The 18,642-nt window shown below is 40.7% G+C and overlaps 1 protein-coding gene across 2 annotated transcripts in view; it reads right to left on the bottom strand.

Annotated features, from left to right (window-relative positions):
* Nucleotides 1-18,642, bottom strand: part of Efcab11 (EF-hand calcium binding domain 11) — a 163,673-nt gene that overhangs the window by 92,637 nt on the left and 52,394 nt on the right. Inside the window, exon 6 of one of the 2 annotated variants that reach the window (XM_075947608.1) lies at nucleotides 8,754-8,859. The exons of the other annotated variant lie outside the window; for it this stretch is intronic. Coding sequence (XP_075803723.1) covers nucleotides 8,853-8,859 — 7 coding nt within the window. The 3' untranslated portion in view covers nucleotides 8,754-8,852. Of the gene's footprint in view, nucleotides 1-8,753; nucleotides 8,860-18,642 lie in introns of those variants that run through there. 2 annotated transcript variants of the gene reach the window in all.

The following is an 18,642-nucleotide window of genomic DNA, read 5'->3' as shown; positions in this document are numbered from 1 at the left end:
ATGTCGTACATGCATTGAAAACTTTAACCCTCTTTCTAGTTTTTATTTTTTATTATTATTATTACTATTATATTTTAGATACCAATTTGTTTTCTATGAAAGAAAAAAAGAAAGGATTTGGGTGGATGGGGAAGGGAGAAAATCTGGGAGGAGATGGGGATGGGAATCATACTCAGACTATATTGTATGAAGAAAATCTATCTTCAGTTAACAAAAGTTTAGCCCTCATCCATGTGTACAAGAGCATCTCTAGGCCCTTCTAGCACCCTGCTCACAAGACTTTGAAGGCATCTGAGAATTTGGCTTTTCGGGAGGTTTTCCACCACTCACTCACAAGAGTGGGTCACCAGGCTCTTTCCTGTCTGTGCTGAACTTGTTTTCCTTCTGGGAGGCTAGAATGGTGGTGCATGCTATATTTACAATTCCTTCAGGGTGGCCCATAATACAAACCCTGGGCACTGAGTCTCCAGTGGGCTGCTCTTAGCAACATCCCAGTGTGTTGTCATAACTTGATGCTAAGTAACTAAACGGCCTCTACCCCATGAGCCCTTCCCTCTGCTGACCATGGGTGGTATCCTTGGACTGCAGTAAATCATGAGGACAATCATGTGCTGGGTCCTGGGAGTCCTCCCAATAAATCATCAAGCAGTGGTGGTTTGGGGAACCCATCAATCCACTTGGACAGACAATCGGCTACTTTGCATTGGATACAACTGTAGTTATGTAAAGTGTTACCTAAGTTACACAAGGAGGTTCTTATGTATAATAACTTGATGACACAAACATTTCATGATGGCACATGTTGTTTATAAGAAAAAGCAATGAAGCTGTAGTTCAATAACACATTCACTAAATTATATCATTATTTCCTGGGATTCTGCTTTTATTTTATAAAGATTAATATTTAGCTTATATCTTCTAAATAATATGCAGCATAAGCATACTAAGTGGCTAAAACTATTTGTTTTTCTTCAGATACTTCAAATAGCAATAAAAAGTACAACTCAAGTAAAAGTCAGAATTACTCAACTTTATTGATTTTATATATTTTCTACATCTCTTAAATATTAAGTGACTATTAGACATATTAAAAATTGGAAAATACTAGTCTACCAAAATAAATCAATATTTGAAAATTAGAATTTTTGGAAGGAAAAAAGTGTGAATGAAAAATTAATAATTGTGTGACTTTCTAGTTTTGGATATTCAGATAAATTCTTTCACTCAATCAAAGCCAATTCAAAACCCCTAAACCCCTAGAAGTCAAAAAGACAGTGGGCATGACCAGGCCAAATTCTCAGAGCAGACAGAGTGCAAAGGGGTTAGCACGTTGATGCTAGCCCACTTCTGTACTGGAAGCCCTGGCCTGTGGCATGTGTGCACTGGCCTATAGCATGTGTCTGAGCTTTCATCTGGCCAATAGCTCAGATCCAGGGCTTGTCTAGATGGCCTATTTTGTAGGACAGTATTTCCCACATTAAACTGAACCCTAAAGGGTTACATGAAAGTTTTCCTGTTGCTAAGAAAAACAGGAAAACCATAAACCAAGATGGTTTCCCTCAGAAGAGGCAAGTGTTGTGTGACCTTGTGAGACAGGTCCTCAGGATCTAAGCAGACCTAAGAGGACCAACACTGGATCTGTGCGCCTGCTTCAGCAAGGTACCTTTCTGACAGTGTTCCTGCTGGTCGTGTGAAAAATGGTCACCCTGAGGGGGAAATCCTTTACCCTGGGACCTTGGGAGTCTCCATAAGTGACTGCTCAAGGCTAGGGAGTGGTAACTGTAGAATAAAGTCTACAGGGAGACAGGTCGCCATGAGCAAAAGTCAGAAAAAACAGACCAAAGTAGACTTCAAGTAGAATTTCCATGTTTAAAAACAAATAGCAAAAAAATAAATAAATAAAAACAAATATCTTCAAATGCCTTAAGGATGAAGAAACCATAAAATGTGACTTTAGTAAAAACCATTGTACTTTTAATTCTTAAAACACTGCACAGTCTGATGGTGCAGCAGACCTATAGTCTCAGTGCTTGGAATGCAGGGGCAGAGGACACCAAGTTTAAATTCAGCCGAGGCCACACACACACACACACACACACACACACACACACACACACACAGACAGATACACATAAAAATAAAGAAATCTGTATTGTCATTTATTTTATTAAAATGATCCAAAAATTAAAAAAAGGTTTCAGCTAGTCTAGCAAGAGAAGGCATTAAATTTTATCATATGCTTTTCTATAGCTGTTGAAATATCTTTTCTTTAATCTCAATTATTAACATCAATTCTTTAATATAAACTCACCTTTTATGTTTTGTAGGAACCTAGTTGGTCACACTATTAACTTTTCATATTTGGTAATATTTATTCTGTTACTGTGTGCTTAGGCTACTTGTGTGGATGTTGTGTACATGTGCACGCATGTGCATGTCATTTCAGTCAAGAAGATGGAGCGATACTTTTCTTTCTTCTTTGTTCTTTCATTGTTCTTGTCTGTTTCTGTAAAAAGGACTATAATGGCCTCACATAAAGTGAATTCCCTTTATTTTATGAAACTTTATTTTAATTTAAAATGTTACCATGAAAATTCTATAACTTTATATATATATTATATATAAAATAATATAAAGTGAACTTCCTTTATTTTATGAAACTTTTATTTTAATTTAAAATATTACCTTGAAAATTATATAATTTTTGAATTGTAAGCACATAAAACCAGAAATGGTTTGCTTTTAAAATGCACAATATACTGCTGTTTTAGAAAACATTAAATTCTTCATAGCATTTCAAACTCATTGTACATGTGTGCTTGTGGCACCACATGTGTGTGGAGGTCAGATTGGTTCTCTTCTCCCAAATGGGTCCTGGGGATTGAACTCAAGTCAGACTTGGTAGAAATTGTCTTTACCCCTAAGTAAAGACATGATATCTTCTGGCCGCAGAGAACAATTTCTTTGATATACCTAGCTATGATAAAATTACGTGACAAGATGTTTAAATCTTTCCCCACATTTTAAAACAAGACACTACTCTCACTGTTAGGTTTGGACCAGTGATTCTCAACCTTCTTAATGTTGCAACCCTTTAATACAGTTCCTCACATTGTGGTTGCTATGCAATAAATGCAATTTTGCTATCATTACTAATCATAATGTAAATATCCTATATGCAGGATATCTGTTATGTGACTCCCACAGGTTAAGAACCACACTGGTCTGGACTGTGCAATAAGTCAAGAAAAAGAAATCTAAAACATAGGAATGGGAATGAAGAACAAAAAGTTACTACTGGAGCTGGAGAGGTGGCTCGGCAGTAAAGAGCACTAGCTGCTCTTCCAGAGGATCCAGGTTCCATTCTGGAACCCACATGGCAGCTTGCAATACTCTGTAACTCCAGTTCCAGGATATGACTCCTTCCTCTGGCCTCCAAGGGCACTAATGGCATGTGGTGCACAGACATCCACACAGACAAAATTCCACATACAAAAAATAAAATAATATTTTTAAAAAAGAAAATGGTTACTATTTATACTGACATTATCTTTGCAGAAATAATTTTAGCTATCTACAGATAAAATAGCAAGGCTGTTAGATAAGAAATCAATATACAAAATCAATTTTACTTTTATGTAAAATTACAAGTAATTTTAAAAGCATTAATTTCTAAATGCTACCATTTTACAACAACTAAGATATAACATGTAGGAATTAAAACCAACAAAAGATGTGCAGGTGAGCATCCAAACTGCCTAGGCTCCCACAAAGCCAGTACGTGCAGTAGGATCAAAAACCCATTGCCATTGTTCTTGGGTTCTCAGTAGTCCTCATTGTCCGCTATGTTCAGCGAGTCCGGTTTTATCCCAGGCTTTTTTGGAGGTGGGTGGTCCTTGGACTTCCCACAGGGCAGGGAACCCTGATTGCTCTTTGAGCTGACGAGGGAGGGGGACTTGGTTGGGGGAGGGGGAGGGAAATGGGAGGCAGAAATCTTTAATAAATAAACAAATGAATTTAAAAAAAAAGATGTGCAGGGGTGGGGGCTGAGGATCCTGTCTTGAATATGGAGGTACTCAATCCCTAGGTTCCTTGGGTTAAAATCCTGCCTCTGCTGCTTGCTAATTGTTTGACTTTCAGCGTGTCAATTAGCCTTTCCGTACCTCAGTTTCCCCTATGTGGTGTGTAATAATAAGGGATCCTCCCAACTAGCTTGCTGCAATGACTGGGTGTAAAAGAGGAGAGTGTGGCCTGGAGGATAGAGAAAATGATGGAGACGCCACAGGGCCTGCAAAGGTGACAGAGCTTGGGGGAGGGCGGGGCCCACTCTAGGAGCATCTCAGAGGGATTTACAACACCAGCTTAAATGAATACCATGGCAACGGGTGAGAGAGGAAGACAGCATCGCTAAGATGTCAATTCTCTAAACAGTGAGTAGAGATGCAACAGTAATCAAAGTGAATGAAATTTCAGGTTCTGTCCCTGCCCAGTGCTAGGACTGAAGGGACTCCCTTGTCCTTTGAGTTCTTAACAAGCTATCTAGTGTTTATGTGGAAATGCAAAGAGCTGGAAGGAGGCAACCAGCCAACTGATTAAGAAGAAAACTAAGGATGGAGACTTGCCATGTTGACAAGAAAATTCTACTGGGACAGTGACACTAATGACAAATGGAACAGAATAGAAAACACGGAACAGAGGCAAAATGACCGGATAGCAGACAAAAGACAGACTGCCTGCTTTCTCAAAAAAAAAAAAAAAAAAAAAACAACTAAAAATATTGGTCATTCATATGAGAAAACATAAAGTCAGATTCCTACGCATCATCCCATAATCAAAAAATAATCCTAGAAGAGTTAAGTGTAAAATTTTAAATTTTATTAAAGATAAAGGTAACATCTCCCTGACCTCTACCAAGACAAATCACTCCAACCATGGGATGGATTCCTACATTCAGCCTCAGCCATACTTTTGCTTATGTCTCAAAGGATATCTGAAGAAAGTGAAAAATAAGGCAGGAACTAGGAGAAGGTATCTGTTAAGTTAAAGCAATCAGCAGCACAGATGTATGTAAGTAACACGTTCATATCCACAGAAAGCCAATGAGTAAGAGCTACGGCTAGGTTCCTTCCCAGAAGAGATGGGCAAGTATGAGGAGACTCGATAGGGAATGCCATTGCTCAGGGAAAGCACACCAAATCCACCTGAGGCCGGACATTAACAGGGAGTTCTGATGACAGTAACAGTTAGAGAGAATGTGGGTCGGCGGAATCTTTAGAGCTACTGGTTGCTGTACCCACTGTATGTCAATAACTAAAAATGGCATTTGCCGTTGTAACACTCTGGCATTACCTAAGTAAGCATTTACATAACTTATAATACAACAATTTTACTCCTAAGTATACATCTAAGAGTGATGTTTGCAGGCATGTACCAAGATGATATATTCATATAGTATCATTGGTTCTTGCACAAAGCAAACCAAATTGGAAGAAAATACTAAACACCGATCAACACAAGATAAGACAAATGGGGATACATTTATATGTTGAGGTGCTATATACATATAAAATGGTTAAATTATATATAAAACAAATATAAATACTGGGAACATCAACTAGAAAAAAGGCTTCTGACAAGACTACATACATTTGATTTCTTTTTTATCAAGTTTTAAAACCAGGAAGGTTAACCACTAGGAACATATACAGGTATATATTACAATCATGTAGACAAGGTTGCCCTCACAGGATAGCAAATATTCAGTTCAGGGGAGCGGTTCCTATGCAGGGAGGTAGGAGAGTGGATGGAGGAGTGTGTGGGTGTATGTGAGTTAATGGTCTTCTTATTTTAGTTCCTGGGTTAAAGATGCTAATTTTATTGTTAACTTCACTAACTTAAATACAAACAGCCATGCGTGGAACATTATATTTAAAAATTAACCACACACATTTACAAATTTACATTTAGTTGCAATCTGATTCAAAGTGTTGCACCATAGTTTTAATTTATGCAAACTGTTAGTGTGCCACTTTGGAATAATTTATCATAACATTTAACTTATTTATACAACCTGTTGGAAAGACTAGCATGTAAATACAGTCGAATGTAAAGAAGGAAAGCAGTATACATTATTTCCATAATGCTAATTTAGGAAAGTATCATAAACAGTTGCGTTAGTACTAAGAACAAAATCATTCCATAAACCAAAAGCTAAATGCACTCAATGCTTCCAGTAAAAAATAACCTAAGTGCAGTAATTTACCCCAACTCCAAGGAGACAGAATTAAGCTAGCTTCTGCAATCTATTACAGTGAAAAACACATTGTATTGCTGAGGCTGAGCAACATTGTGTCCTAGTCCTAATCCTAGTCCTAGTCTTGTGGTTAGTTTCTGCCAATTTGACACAAACCTAGACACATCTGGGAAAAGGGTTCTCAACTGAAGAATTTCCTCCATCAGATTGCCTGTGGGTATGTATGGGGACATTTTCTTGATTAATGGTTGATGTGAAAGCATCATCTACTCTGGTCATGGGTGTTATAAGAAAACAAACTGAGCAAGCCATGGAGAGCAGATCAGCCAGTATCATTCCCCCCACCCCTCTCTGTGTGTGTGGTGGTGGTGGTGGTGGTGTTTTTTGGTTCATGGACTGTAGTCAGGATGCGTAAAGCAAATAAGTCCTTTCTTCCCAAGTATTTTTGGTCATAGTCTTTGTCACAAGCAAACTAGAATGCATGTGATCTCCAATGGACCATTTAATCTCACACATATAAAATAAGAGGTATATATAGTTCTTTAAGGGTCTTTTTATTGGTGGAGGTCTATGAACCTGAAAGAAAGCCTTAAGAAGCAGTACAATTGTGGTACAGTCTCCTCCTACAAGCACCAGCTTAGGCAGTTCTGAACTGACATGGACTTAGAGATGATAATGCTACAAGCTCTGAGGAGGGACTGAAGTGTCCATACAGCATGCCCTACTTCACTTAGAGTTGCTGTAACAAAATATGTTGGCTAGGGAACTTATTAAGAGGGTTATCTGGTTGGTGATTCAAGTGCGCATGGGGTTCAAACAGCACTGACATCCTAGTGAGGGATGTCTGCTGCGTTATATCGTGACAAATCAGGAAGGGAAATAGCTACAGAAGAACCAGCCTGTCAGATGGCCTTGCTTTAAAACAACCTGCTCCTTCAAGAATGAATTTACATCTGTGAGACCCAATCCAATTTAAAAGAACAGCACCAATTCATTCATGAAAGTGATGCCACCACAGTTTGATCAGCTTTCATTAGGCCCCATGTCTTAACAGTCCCACCACCTTAACAACCCCGCACTGAAGAACATTTCATGAACCTGTATTGGTCAATCCATATCCCGACAAGTCACAGCACAATACTGCCACAGGATTGGTTAACTGGGAAAAGGTATGTTGTATGGTACCCAAAAAGTAGACAGATTTGCTTTTTGGTTGAAAGTATTCTCTGAATCAGTCTTTTCATGCAACAATATTAAGACAGAAATTATCACTTAAGTGCCAAGACTTAAATCCTATAATGGAAAAGCATAGGAACTTGATGTCAAGCCTGCAGAAGCATTGCTCAAATGGGCTAATGTAAGGGAAATGATCAGTAATTGTTCAAAGATAATGTAAGTGCTTCAATGTGCAGAAAATCCTGAGGTGGATACCATTGGTACATTCAAGAGGCACTACACACACTTCAGGTTATCCTGGAGTCTGAACATGTGAAATAGTCTTGTGCTTCCTCTCTTTTCCCCAGGTTCTATCTAATATGTTTAGAAAAATACATACCCTAGATAAATATCAAAAGGTATTCTCCTTCCCTCAAAATGTGAGTCAGGTCACCAATAACTGATAAGCTATGACTCTCATAAATTAAGAAAACACCACCCAGAACCCACTGAGAATCTCTAGAAACCAATATAAAATATACCTGTGCTGGCTGTGGTAGTCCATCTCATAATCTCAGTACGTGGGAGGCAGGAGGATCAGGACCCCAAGGTCATCCTGGGCAATAATAGTGACTTGAGGCCAGGCATAACAGTTAGGAGACATGATGAATTTTACTTGTAGTAAGGGAAATCAAAATTACATATTACAATAGGAATGTACCTTCACATACATGAGAGTGGTAAGAACATTCAGTAACACGTGCTGGTGAGGATGGGAGGAGAGTGCCAACTGCATTGTTGATGGGAATGTGCACTGGCACAGACACCCATGTGCACAAGCTATGACTCTGCCTTCCACTCCCAAGTATACAACCCACAGATTCTCTATCCTGTGAGGACAAGGAGAAACTTATCAGGACAGTTACTGCAGCAAGGCTTGTATTGTAGCAAGAAACAAGTTCTCTGATAGAAGGAAAAATATAAATTATGGTACAGCGGGCAAACTTTCCTTCCCTTGTTTTTATATGCCTGTGTAGAAGGATGTCTTCTGGAGACATTTCTGCCTACCTCTTCGCCTCTTTACTCACTCCTCCAAGGGACTTGCTTAATTGGCCTCCCTTCCTTTTCCCTAGAAGTATTGCCTTGGAGCAGGCAGAGGCACAGACAGGGCCAGCAGAGCAGGCCTTCCTGTAGGGAGCCCCAGATACACACAGCCAGCCACTGCAGAGGGAATCTCAATTGGAGGTGCACTTTTACAAACCCAGCCCTCTCTCTAACAAAGTGGAGGTTTCATCTGGTACTCGCCTGCACTTGGAGTCTATTTCTTATTTGATGGAGGATGATGGTAAAAGTAGCTGCTGGCTATTGTGCCCTCTTGATTCCCAATATAACAAACACTATTAATCAGAAGGAATAAGAGAAAGATGCATGTGTCGATGCAGATTCAAGTCCTAAAAATATAAGAGAAAAATCAATGTACACTTACTACGTTAAAACTAAGCGACACAACACCACAAATTATTTAAGATGCATACATTTTGTCATAAAACATAAGGACATAAGGGCACACACAGGTGACTGTAAGAAGTTCAAAGTGTGGCTCGGCTCTGAGACAGAGGAATGGAAATGCAATCTGGCAGGGCTACCCAGGGAGCCTCGGCCACAGAAGAAATGGGTGTTATGTTTCTAACCCAAGAGGACTATATGGGCTCTTCTGTGACTGAAATCGTTCATGTGTACTTGCAAGCCACATGGTCAGTGTGATAAATAGTTAGCGCGGTGGAAAGGCTCTGAGAGCTGCTCAAAGAACCCTGCCCTGCCAGAGTCAGGCTTTGTCAGCTCTTTCCTAGAACTGTCTGGAAAGCTGGGATTGGTCACGCCTGGAAAGAGATACTAAATGTGGGGACCAGTTCATACAATTTCATTCTAGACAGGAGGACAATCTACCAAATCAAAGAGCCGGGGAATCAGAAAGACAACAGCACAGCCAGAAGTGGTGGAATTACTATCAGCAAGATTAGACACCTGACCGTAGATCTGCCATAATAAAATCTAAACTACTGTGTTGTTTCTGTTTCAGCATGAAAGTCTCTGTTAATTATCTCTATAGGAAGATTCAATGTCTGTTCTTGGTAACGTGGCTCAATGACTTACAAGTCACAGGAAAGATAAATTCAGGGAAACTTCAGGTGACTATATTTTGACTCTACTTGTATGGTTTGAAGACATACCAAAGGAAACAGTCTATTATTTCCTGATTCTTTGTGTAAAAATCCAACCTCATTGAGTCACAAGAATCATAACAGTCCATTTAAAAGAATATGTATTTTTAGACTTTCATACATTTTGTTAAATTATTAATGTAAAAAAACTTCTCCTATTCTTTCCTCCCAAAAGGAATAATCAAATAATTCAATTTTTGACCTGATGCATGCGCAGGACTCAACTATTTCTCCATGTTCTACACTCAGAGAAAGAGATGAATATTATGCTAATATGAATCACTGACATCTGGATTAAGCATCTGGCCCTTAGTATCGTGTTGTGATTTACAATCTAGGGATAAATTAGCTGGCACAAGAGGTAGGTACTCTGTGACTGAAATTCCAGATAGAATCAAGGAAATCTGCTTTACACAAACACCTATCACATTTTCTGCTACCTGTAGAGAGGAGAAGCCCTGAGTGAATGTGTGCTGTTGACATGGGCACAACCACATTGAGAACACCCATGGGGGTGGCAAAGCTTTCCCCTGGGTGAGGTTCAAAGGTACAGTAAAGCTTTCTTTGGGAGCCCCAGTGGGAATAAGAGATCAGTGTGTGCAAAGACTAGCAACTGCAGCTTTCTGGTCCCAGATGTTTACAACCTGAGACTGCTCACTTACAGAGACCTCCTACTGGAACCAGATAACCCCTTCCCCTGTGCACAATAAATACACTGACACTTCTGCTTGCTGGCGGTAGCAGACCCCAACCTGATCCCAGCTCTCCAGGATGTGTCCCTGTCCTTTTCATTCCCCTGTTATCCCTAATTAGAGTTCCAGAACCCAAGTCCATAGCTGCCTTTGTCTACAGCAGCCCGGGGAATTCATGGGCTTCTCATGGCTAGTATGGACCCAGAGGGTATGTGTTGAACTGAACTTACACAGATGTGTGTGCATCTCTCACAATCCGTGTGTTGTGCGTATAAACTTGTAGATGTGGCTGACTATGTATGCACATGCATGTGGAGGCCGGGGTCCACACCAGCTGCTTCTCCAAACACTCTCTGCCTAATGTTCTGAGCTGGGGAATATCACGGAACCTGGAGTTCACTTATCTGGTTAGACCAGGCTGGCCAGCGAGCTCCAACGATCATCCTCCCCAGGGCTGGGATTACAGGTATAGATCGCCATACCTGAGTGTTTACATGGGTACTGTGGATCCGACCTCAGGCCTTCATGCTTTTGGCAAGTATGATGTCAACTGAGACATCTTTTTAGTGCTTTAAGAGATATTCAGAAAGAGCACTAGAAGGCACCCAGAAAGGCACCCGGCACACCACAGTGCTCAGGAACCATTTCCTGAGGGAATTTGTGAGTCTACATTGGCGCGACTTAAAACCTCTTCGTCTCAAGGCTTCTAAGACTAAAACAAATGCCCTTCTTCTGCTGAATCATCTTCAAATTTCTAAAAGAGAAACGGAGCAAAGCAGAACACCTGTGACTAGATGACTTTAAATACTTAGATTAGACCTGAGAGACCAGACGTCGCCAAGAACACCTGAGGTGAATGCTGCCATTTAGTCTGTATATTTTAATCATGCTGATCTGACCCATTAAAAATTAAAAGTAATTCCTTCCACTGTTTTTACGCTAGGCATTACTGTAATTATAGTCTATTACTAAAGCTATTACATTCTTTTCTACCCAAGTTAACTTGTACTTTTTAGCAATGATAGCAACCATCTATCTGAGAGATCCCTGGCACTCCTGTTGCAGGAGAGATAGCAATAAGTGAAGCATAGTGTGAGCATATTGCTGAATGAAATTCTTAGAAAATGAGTTTCCTTCCCTCAGCTGGAAGAAGAAAACACTGCACATGGGCCAGCCATTAGGAATCAAAAGCCCCGCCCACCACCACCAAAATGCCACAACTATGTTATGTGGAATCTGGCTCTTACACATGTCTACTGGAATTTGAATAACGGCTTTACTCAGTTAAAGTGGAAAGCTTTTCCTTCAAACATGAGCTCAAGATTCATTCAAATACAAATTTACTGGCACAGTTTCAAAACCTAACTATAGTGAGATATTTTGTCTAGGTTAAATTTAAACCTCCTCATTCTTCAGGCTTACCTGTTATAACTAATAGGTTTTAAGATAATGATCAGTCACAGACTATAAAAAAAATCCCACTCTTATAAAACCAAAGATCGTTTTGTGTGATATGTGGTTTCATTTTTAAAACTTCATGTACTTGAAAAAATTATATACTCCTGGAAGAAATGATCATTTTCCATGAAAGAAAATGTTCCTGGGATAAAGGCTCAGTGCAGAACTGTAGTGTACACCGTCAAGTAAAGGCTGTTTTGCCATTTAGCAAACACAGAGCTTTTTCCCACATAATGGTAGGAGGGAGGTGGTGGCCAGGGGAGGGTGGAGGGAAGCCTGGGTGCTCATACACCAAGTACACAAGAGTGCAAGGCTCTGAAAACGAAACTGTGAAATATCTGCAATCACGCAGCAGCTGATGGAAGCAGAAGCAGAGATCCACAGCTAGCACTGGGCTGAGCTCCCAAAGTCCAGTCAAAGAGAGGGAGGAGCAATAATATGAGCAAACCAGTCAAGACCATGATGGGGACAGCCACTGAAACAGCTGACCTGAGCGAGTGGGAGCTCACAGACTCAGGTCTGTCAGCAGGTGAACCTGCATAGGACCAGGTTAGGCCCTCTGAATGTGAGTGACAGTTGTGTGGCTAGGGCAGTCTGTGGAGCCACCGGCAGTGGGACCAGGATTTATCCCTAGTGCTTGAACTGGCTGTTTGGAACCCATTCTCCTTGGAGGGAAACCTTGCTCAGTCTAAACATAGTGGGAAGGACCTAGGTCCTGCCTCAGGGTAATGTGATAGACCTTGTTGACTCCCCTTGGGAAGCCTTATCCTCTCTGAGGAGTAGATGGGGTAGGTAGAGTTGGGGGAAGGTAGAGGGAAGCAGGAGAAGGGGAAGGAGTGGGAACTGGAATTGGTACTTAAAATGAGAAAAAAATTGTTTTAAAAAATAAATTTTAAAAAAAATCAATGTTAGCTTTAGATTATGCCCAAGAAATTATGAGATGAGAATAAGACTGTCTGATAGTAGGGTATGAAAAATAATCAGAATTTTTTTACTGTTAAATAAAAATAATTTATTTTTTCTGTGTATGTTTTTATTTTTATTTATTTATTTTGTGTGTGTTGGAGAGAGAGATACAGAAAGTCAGAGTCAGAGAGGGAATATTTGGGCACATGTATATCACCAAGTACTTGAAGAAATCAGAGGGCAAAATTGGGTGTTGGTCCATGAGTGTCATCTTGTTAGCGACAGGCTCTCTGTTGTTTTCCCCCTATCTGTGCCAAGCTGGCTGGGCCATGAGCCTCTGAGGGATGCTGTGTCTCCATCCCATAGCTCCCTGGAGGAGCACTGGACCACAGATGACTGTGCTTCACATTCAGCTTCTATGCAGGTCTTAGGGATTTGAACTCAGGTCCTCACAATTGTGGAGGGAGGTCGCTTAAGACTCAAACAGCAAATGAAGCTTACAAAACTCAGGCAATAGACCAAACATGAAATCTGAGGAAGCCCCTGAAAGAAGACTCACAAGGCTCTGCCCCAAGTCTCTCTAAGCAGTAACAGTCGCTGGAGGGAAGAGACATTCTGAGCAGCTGGGTTGCCTGTAAATGGTGCAGGGAGCTCCAGGGTGCAGCTCTTGTACGGTGTCACTCAAAGTCAGAATTTCTTCTTGACCTTCGAGATGACTTTATGGAAGTATAGAAATTTGAACTGCATTACAATCTTGGTTAAAGTAGCATCTCAAAGAATATCCACTACATGCACACAGTGGGCTAACACTCAAGGGCAGATGGGGCAAACAGCCTAACTTCAGATGGGATCCTCAGTGGGGTGGCTGTGGGGGCTTTCCCCAAACACTGCTGGATTTAATGACATGTTACTTTTTGTTATAGTTCTTGGTCCAAGTAGCTTCCAGGGAGTGGAGGTTCCATTCTACCTCTCCACGGAAGGAGAGATGTCACTGCAAAGTGGGATCTGGACCAGGATGGAAGAGTCACTGACGGGCAATAAGCTACTGCTGCAGCCTGTGGAGGTATGCAGTTCTTTCTTGTGAAAACAGGTCTCAGAAGGATGACTGGTGGATCCCTGGCATTTCCTAACCCAAGTAGCTCAAGCTATGAGATGAAGACAGCTAGCATTAAAATTCCCACCTCACACAGGCATGCGGAGGCATGACGACACACGGTCCAGGCAGCTGACAATGCTACAGATGGTGGGGGGAGATCTAGCCAACTCTGTCTACCACTGAGAGACAGATGGGATCCACAAAGAGTAACACAGAAATACCAGGCAAATGGCTTATGCTTTGTGTAAACTGACAGGAGGAAGACAGCCCAAACGTGTGTGACTGAGGAACACTAACTTCTCTGAGTTCAGTTTTACTTTTTTCTTTTGGTATTATTATTTTTTTTAAAGTAAGCATGACAAATTTGCTTAGCCAGACGTTTATGCGCTAAAATATTATTTAGAAAAGAAGGCCCAAAGGCCCAGCACAAATTACACATTTAAAAAAAATCAATTTCTGTTTCTTAATTTATTTCTTTATAATATTTATTCTTTGGCAATTTTATACATGCACACCAAGTATTTTGATCATACCCACTGTGGTGGCTTGAATGAAGATGCACACCCCCACCTACCCTGTAGGTTTATAGGGAGTGGCATTATTTGAAAAGATTAAGACATGTGGCCTTGTTAGAGTAGGTGTAGCTCCGTTGAAGGAAATGTGTCACTGAGGGTGGGCTTTGAGGTTTCAGAAGCTCAAGCCAGGCCCAGTGTCTCTGTCTTGCTGGTGCTGTGGATCTGGATGTAAAACTGTAAAACTCTCAGCTCACTTGCCAATAACATGTTTTCCTGCTTCCCACCATGATGACAAAGAAGTAAACCTCTGAAACCTATAGGAAAACCCCAATTAAATGTTTTCCTTTATAAGAGTTGCCATAGTCGTGGTATCTCTTCACAGCAATGAAAATTCTAAGACAGAAGTTAGTAACAGGTATTGGTATTGCTGTGATAGGCCTGGATGTGCTTTTGTTTGGAGAAATATGGACTTTGAGACTTTGGATTAGGAAAGAAGTTGAATACTTTAACTGGGGTTTAATGGGCCATACTAGTAGAAACCCAGAAGACAGTGGTGCTGAGGGTGTTTTTAACTGTGTGGGCCTGGCTCAGGAAATTTAAGAGAAGAATATTAGCACATGACCTACAGACTATTCTTGTGGGTTTTTTGGCAAAGAATGTGGCTGCCTTTTGCCCTTGTCCAAAAAATTCTTCCTGAGACTAAATTGAAGAGTTATGGACAAACAGCTTTTGGCAGAGAAAATTTCCAGACAGTCGAGTATTGATTGTGTTGTGTGGTTATCCATGGCCCCACTCATGCAGAGCTATAACAGAAGAAAGCAAAATATGCAAGGAAAAATACAAAATGTACAAGTTTGAGAAGAAAAAGAGCACCAGGAAGTATAAGGAGTCAAGTCCAGTGCTCACGAAGATAAAAAGTTTAAAGGACACCCTGACGCTAAATGGAATAAAGGGAGTGGTGACCTCAGGGTAAGACCCCACCCAGCTAAGCTTCCAGTTTGTGAAAAGGAATTAGAGAAAGTTTTAGGTCTTGTGTGGTGGCACAGGCCTTTAATCCCAGCACTCAGAAGGCAAAGGCAGGCAGATCTCTGAATTTAAGGCCAGCCTAGTCTACAGATCCAGTTACAGGACAGCCAAGCTCAGGCAGTGGAGGAAACCATCAAAAACAAAGGCTGTTGAAAATGTAGTTGAATGAGTGGTCGTGCTCCAGTCCCAGAAAACAGCAGAATGTGGCAGCTTCAGTCACATAGTTCTGGCTTCAGAGTCAAGGACAGAAGAAAAAGCTTATGGAGTCTCCCCTGCACCCCATGACTAAGGAAAGTCGCTGAGGCCAGGTATGTGTCAGGGGTGTGCCTGCATGGAGGCCTAGAGAGGCCATTGTGTGAAGCTGTGAGAAGCCTGGATTGCTTGGAGACCCCAAGATGTTGGAGATACCAGAGTAATCAGATACCCACCAAAGAAAGCTGCTTACGGGGAAAGAAACCAGCCAATGAGAAAGAAGTGTGTTGTAGTCAACAAAGCTGAAATGAGTTGGAGATCTGAAGAGCACTTTGGCATCAGACACGGAGATGCAGAGTTTGGAGTTTATTCAGCTGGTTTTTGGTCTTGCATTGGTCCAGTATTTGCTCACTATGATCCCCTTTCTCCCTTTTGGACTGGTAATGTATATATATTCTGTACCATTGGATGTTGAAAGTATATAATCTGCTTTTTAATTTTGATCTTATAGAGGATTACAGTTAAGAGATTGCCATGAACCTCAGAAGAGATTTTAGACTTTGAACTTTTAAACAGTGCAGATATTGAGATAGAATCTGGAGACCTTTGAAGTTGGCCTGAATGCTTTTTGCATTGTCATATGGCTACAAGCCTATAAATGCCAGGGAGTTTGAATGAAAATGGCTCCCATAGATTTACCTAGAGTGGCATTATTTGAAAGAATTAGGGCATGTGGCCTTGTTAGAGTAGGTGTGGCCTTGTTGGAGGAAGTGTGCCACTGGGGGTGGGCGTTGAAGTTTCAGAAGCTCACCAAGTCAGGCCCAACAGGCTCATTCTCTCTTCCTGCTGCCTGCAGATCCAGATGTAAAACTCTCAGCTCCTTCTCCAGCACCATGTCTGCCTGTGCACAGCCATGCTTCTTTCCCTGATAATGGACTAAACCTCTGCACTGTAAGCCAGGCACAATGAAATGTTTTCCTTTATAAGAGTTGCAGTGGTCATGGTGTCTCTTCACAGCAATAGAAACCCTAAGATACCGACCTTCCAAATCCTCCATGCCTTCAACTTTACTTCCCCCTTTCTTTTTTAGATTGAATATCCCATTATAAGCTCAGTGTTCTTATAAAACAGAAATAGTGTACAATCCACTAGACTATCATGAGAATTAAATGAAATAATGACAAAGCCTGGCATTCATTAAAGCCTTAAAAAACGGCAGGCAACTTTTGCCAACATCTTTACTGGGTTTATCATTTGACAAATAGCCTAATAATTCTTTTTCCATCATTTTGCCTTGTGACTACATGATATGCCTTTATCAGGTTTACTTTTAGCTCAATACAACTGAGATAATTGGAAATAGTCTATTGTAATGGCAGACCTTATAAATTTTCTACAGTATTTGAGTCTGGGAAATTTATAACCTGGGGAAGGCTCAGATTTTATGACAAATTCATTATTGCAACTCATTAAAACTAGCATGTCAGCTGACCCATCTGTATTAGAATTGAACATTTCATGGCTATGATTCCTTTTTTCCCTAAGAAGCATTACCTCGCATGGACTTCTGGACATTGAAAAATTAAAAGAGAATTATTGTGCACGATTTAATTTGCAACATGTTAAGAATTATGTTTGAGATGGGAGGACTTTGCTTGTGTAGAAAATCAGAAAGTAAGACTAAAGAACACAAAACTTTATGGTAAAACTGTAGCCAATAAATGGATATTATAAAGAAAGAGGCTGATCTAGGTGGTGGTGGGGCGCATCTTTAACCCCAGCATTTAGGAGGCAGAGGCACGTAGATCTCTGTGAGTTTTGGGCAGCCTGGTCTACAGAGGGAGTTCTAGGGAAGCTAGGGCTGTTACAAAGAGAAACCCTGTCTCAAAGCACACATACACAAAAGAACAAAGAAGGAAGGAAGAAGGAAGGAAGAAAAAAGGAAGTTTGAATAAAAGTAAACCTCAAGGAAGTCTTAGAATTTAACACTGCAATTGTTCATAATTCTGGGCAGTAAAACAAATTTTCACAGTGTACATAGTAGGTGCTTAATAAAGACTTCTTAAGGTGCTGAAATTGATGAAAACAAATCATTAGGGTTTTGTTGTATTTCTTGCTTTATTGAGTTTCACTTTACTTATGTGCTTCATACTTACTATATTTTTTGTTTCCATTATCGTGTGTGGGGGGGCAGATGTGTGGGCAGATGTGTGGGTATGCATGCGTGTGAAAGGCTAAAGTTGATGCTGGTAATCATCCTCCATCATTCCCCCATCTCTCTTCATTGTGACAGGGTTTCTTCATCAATCAAAGCTTGCCTATATGACAGTCTTGCTAGCTAGCTTGCTCTAGAATTAACTTCCAAGTCTAGAGTTACAGGCTGGCTTCCATGGTTACCAGACATCCAAGTGGGTTCTGGGAATCTGAACCCTCGCCCCCATTCTCGCATGGACAGTGGTTTACTATATTGTGTGTTTTGCAAATTGAATGTGGCAATCTTGAATGCAGCAAGTCTACTGGTGCTATTTTCCCAACAGCAAGTACTCAATGTCATGGTTTGGTAACTGTCATAATATTTCAAACTTTGTTATTATTTTTATACCTGTTATGTTGATTTAGGACCTTTCATCTTTGGAAGTGCTATTAAAATTGCACTTATAAAGGATGGCGACTTAATTTTGTGTGTTCTGATTGCTCCACTGACAAGCTGTTCCTCCATCTCTGTCCTTCTCCTCATGTCTTGAGACATGGCAATAATGGAATGAGGCAGATTAATAACCCTACAATAGCATCTAAGAAATAGGAAATGGGTCTTGCTCCTCACTTTAAATCAAAAGCTAGAAATGCTTAAGGTTAGTGATGAAGGATATGTCAAAAGCCAACCCCGGCCAGAAGACAGCAGCCTCTTGAGCTAGTTAGCCAAGCTGTGACTACAAAGGGGAGGCTCTTGAAAGGCATTAAAAGTGCAACTTCGGTAAAGACACGGATGGTAAGAAAGCAAGACAGCTTTGCTGCTGATACAGAGAAAGCAGGCCTGGACAGTGGAGCAAACCTGCCTCAGTACTCCCTCAAGCCAATATCGAATCCAGAGCAATGCTTGACCACCTCGATTCTGTGAAGGCCGAGA

This window comes from Microtus pennsylvanicus, chromosome 14 (assembly GCF_037038515.1).
Source record: "Microtus pennsylvanicus isolate mMicPen1 chromosome 14, mMicPen1.hap1, whole genome shotgun sequence".
Classification (NCBI taxonomy): Eukaryota; Metazoa; Chordata; class Mammalia; order Rodentia; family Cricetidae; genus Microtus; species Microtus pennsylvanicus.
Note: the sequence above shows the minus strand (reverse complement) of the source record. Positions and strands in the feature narration are given on the sequence as shown.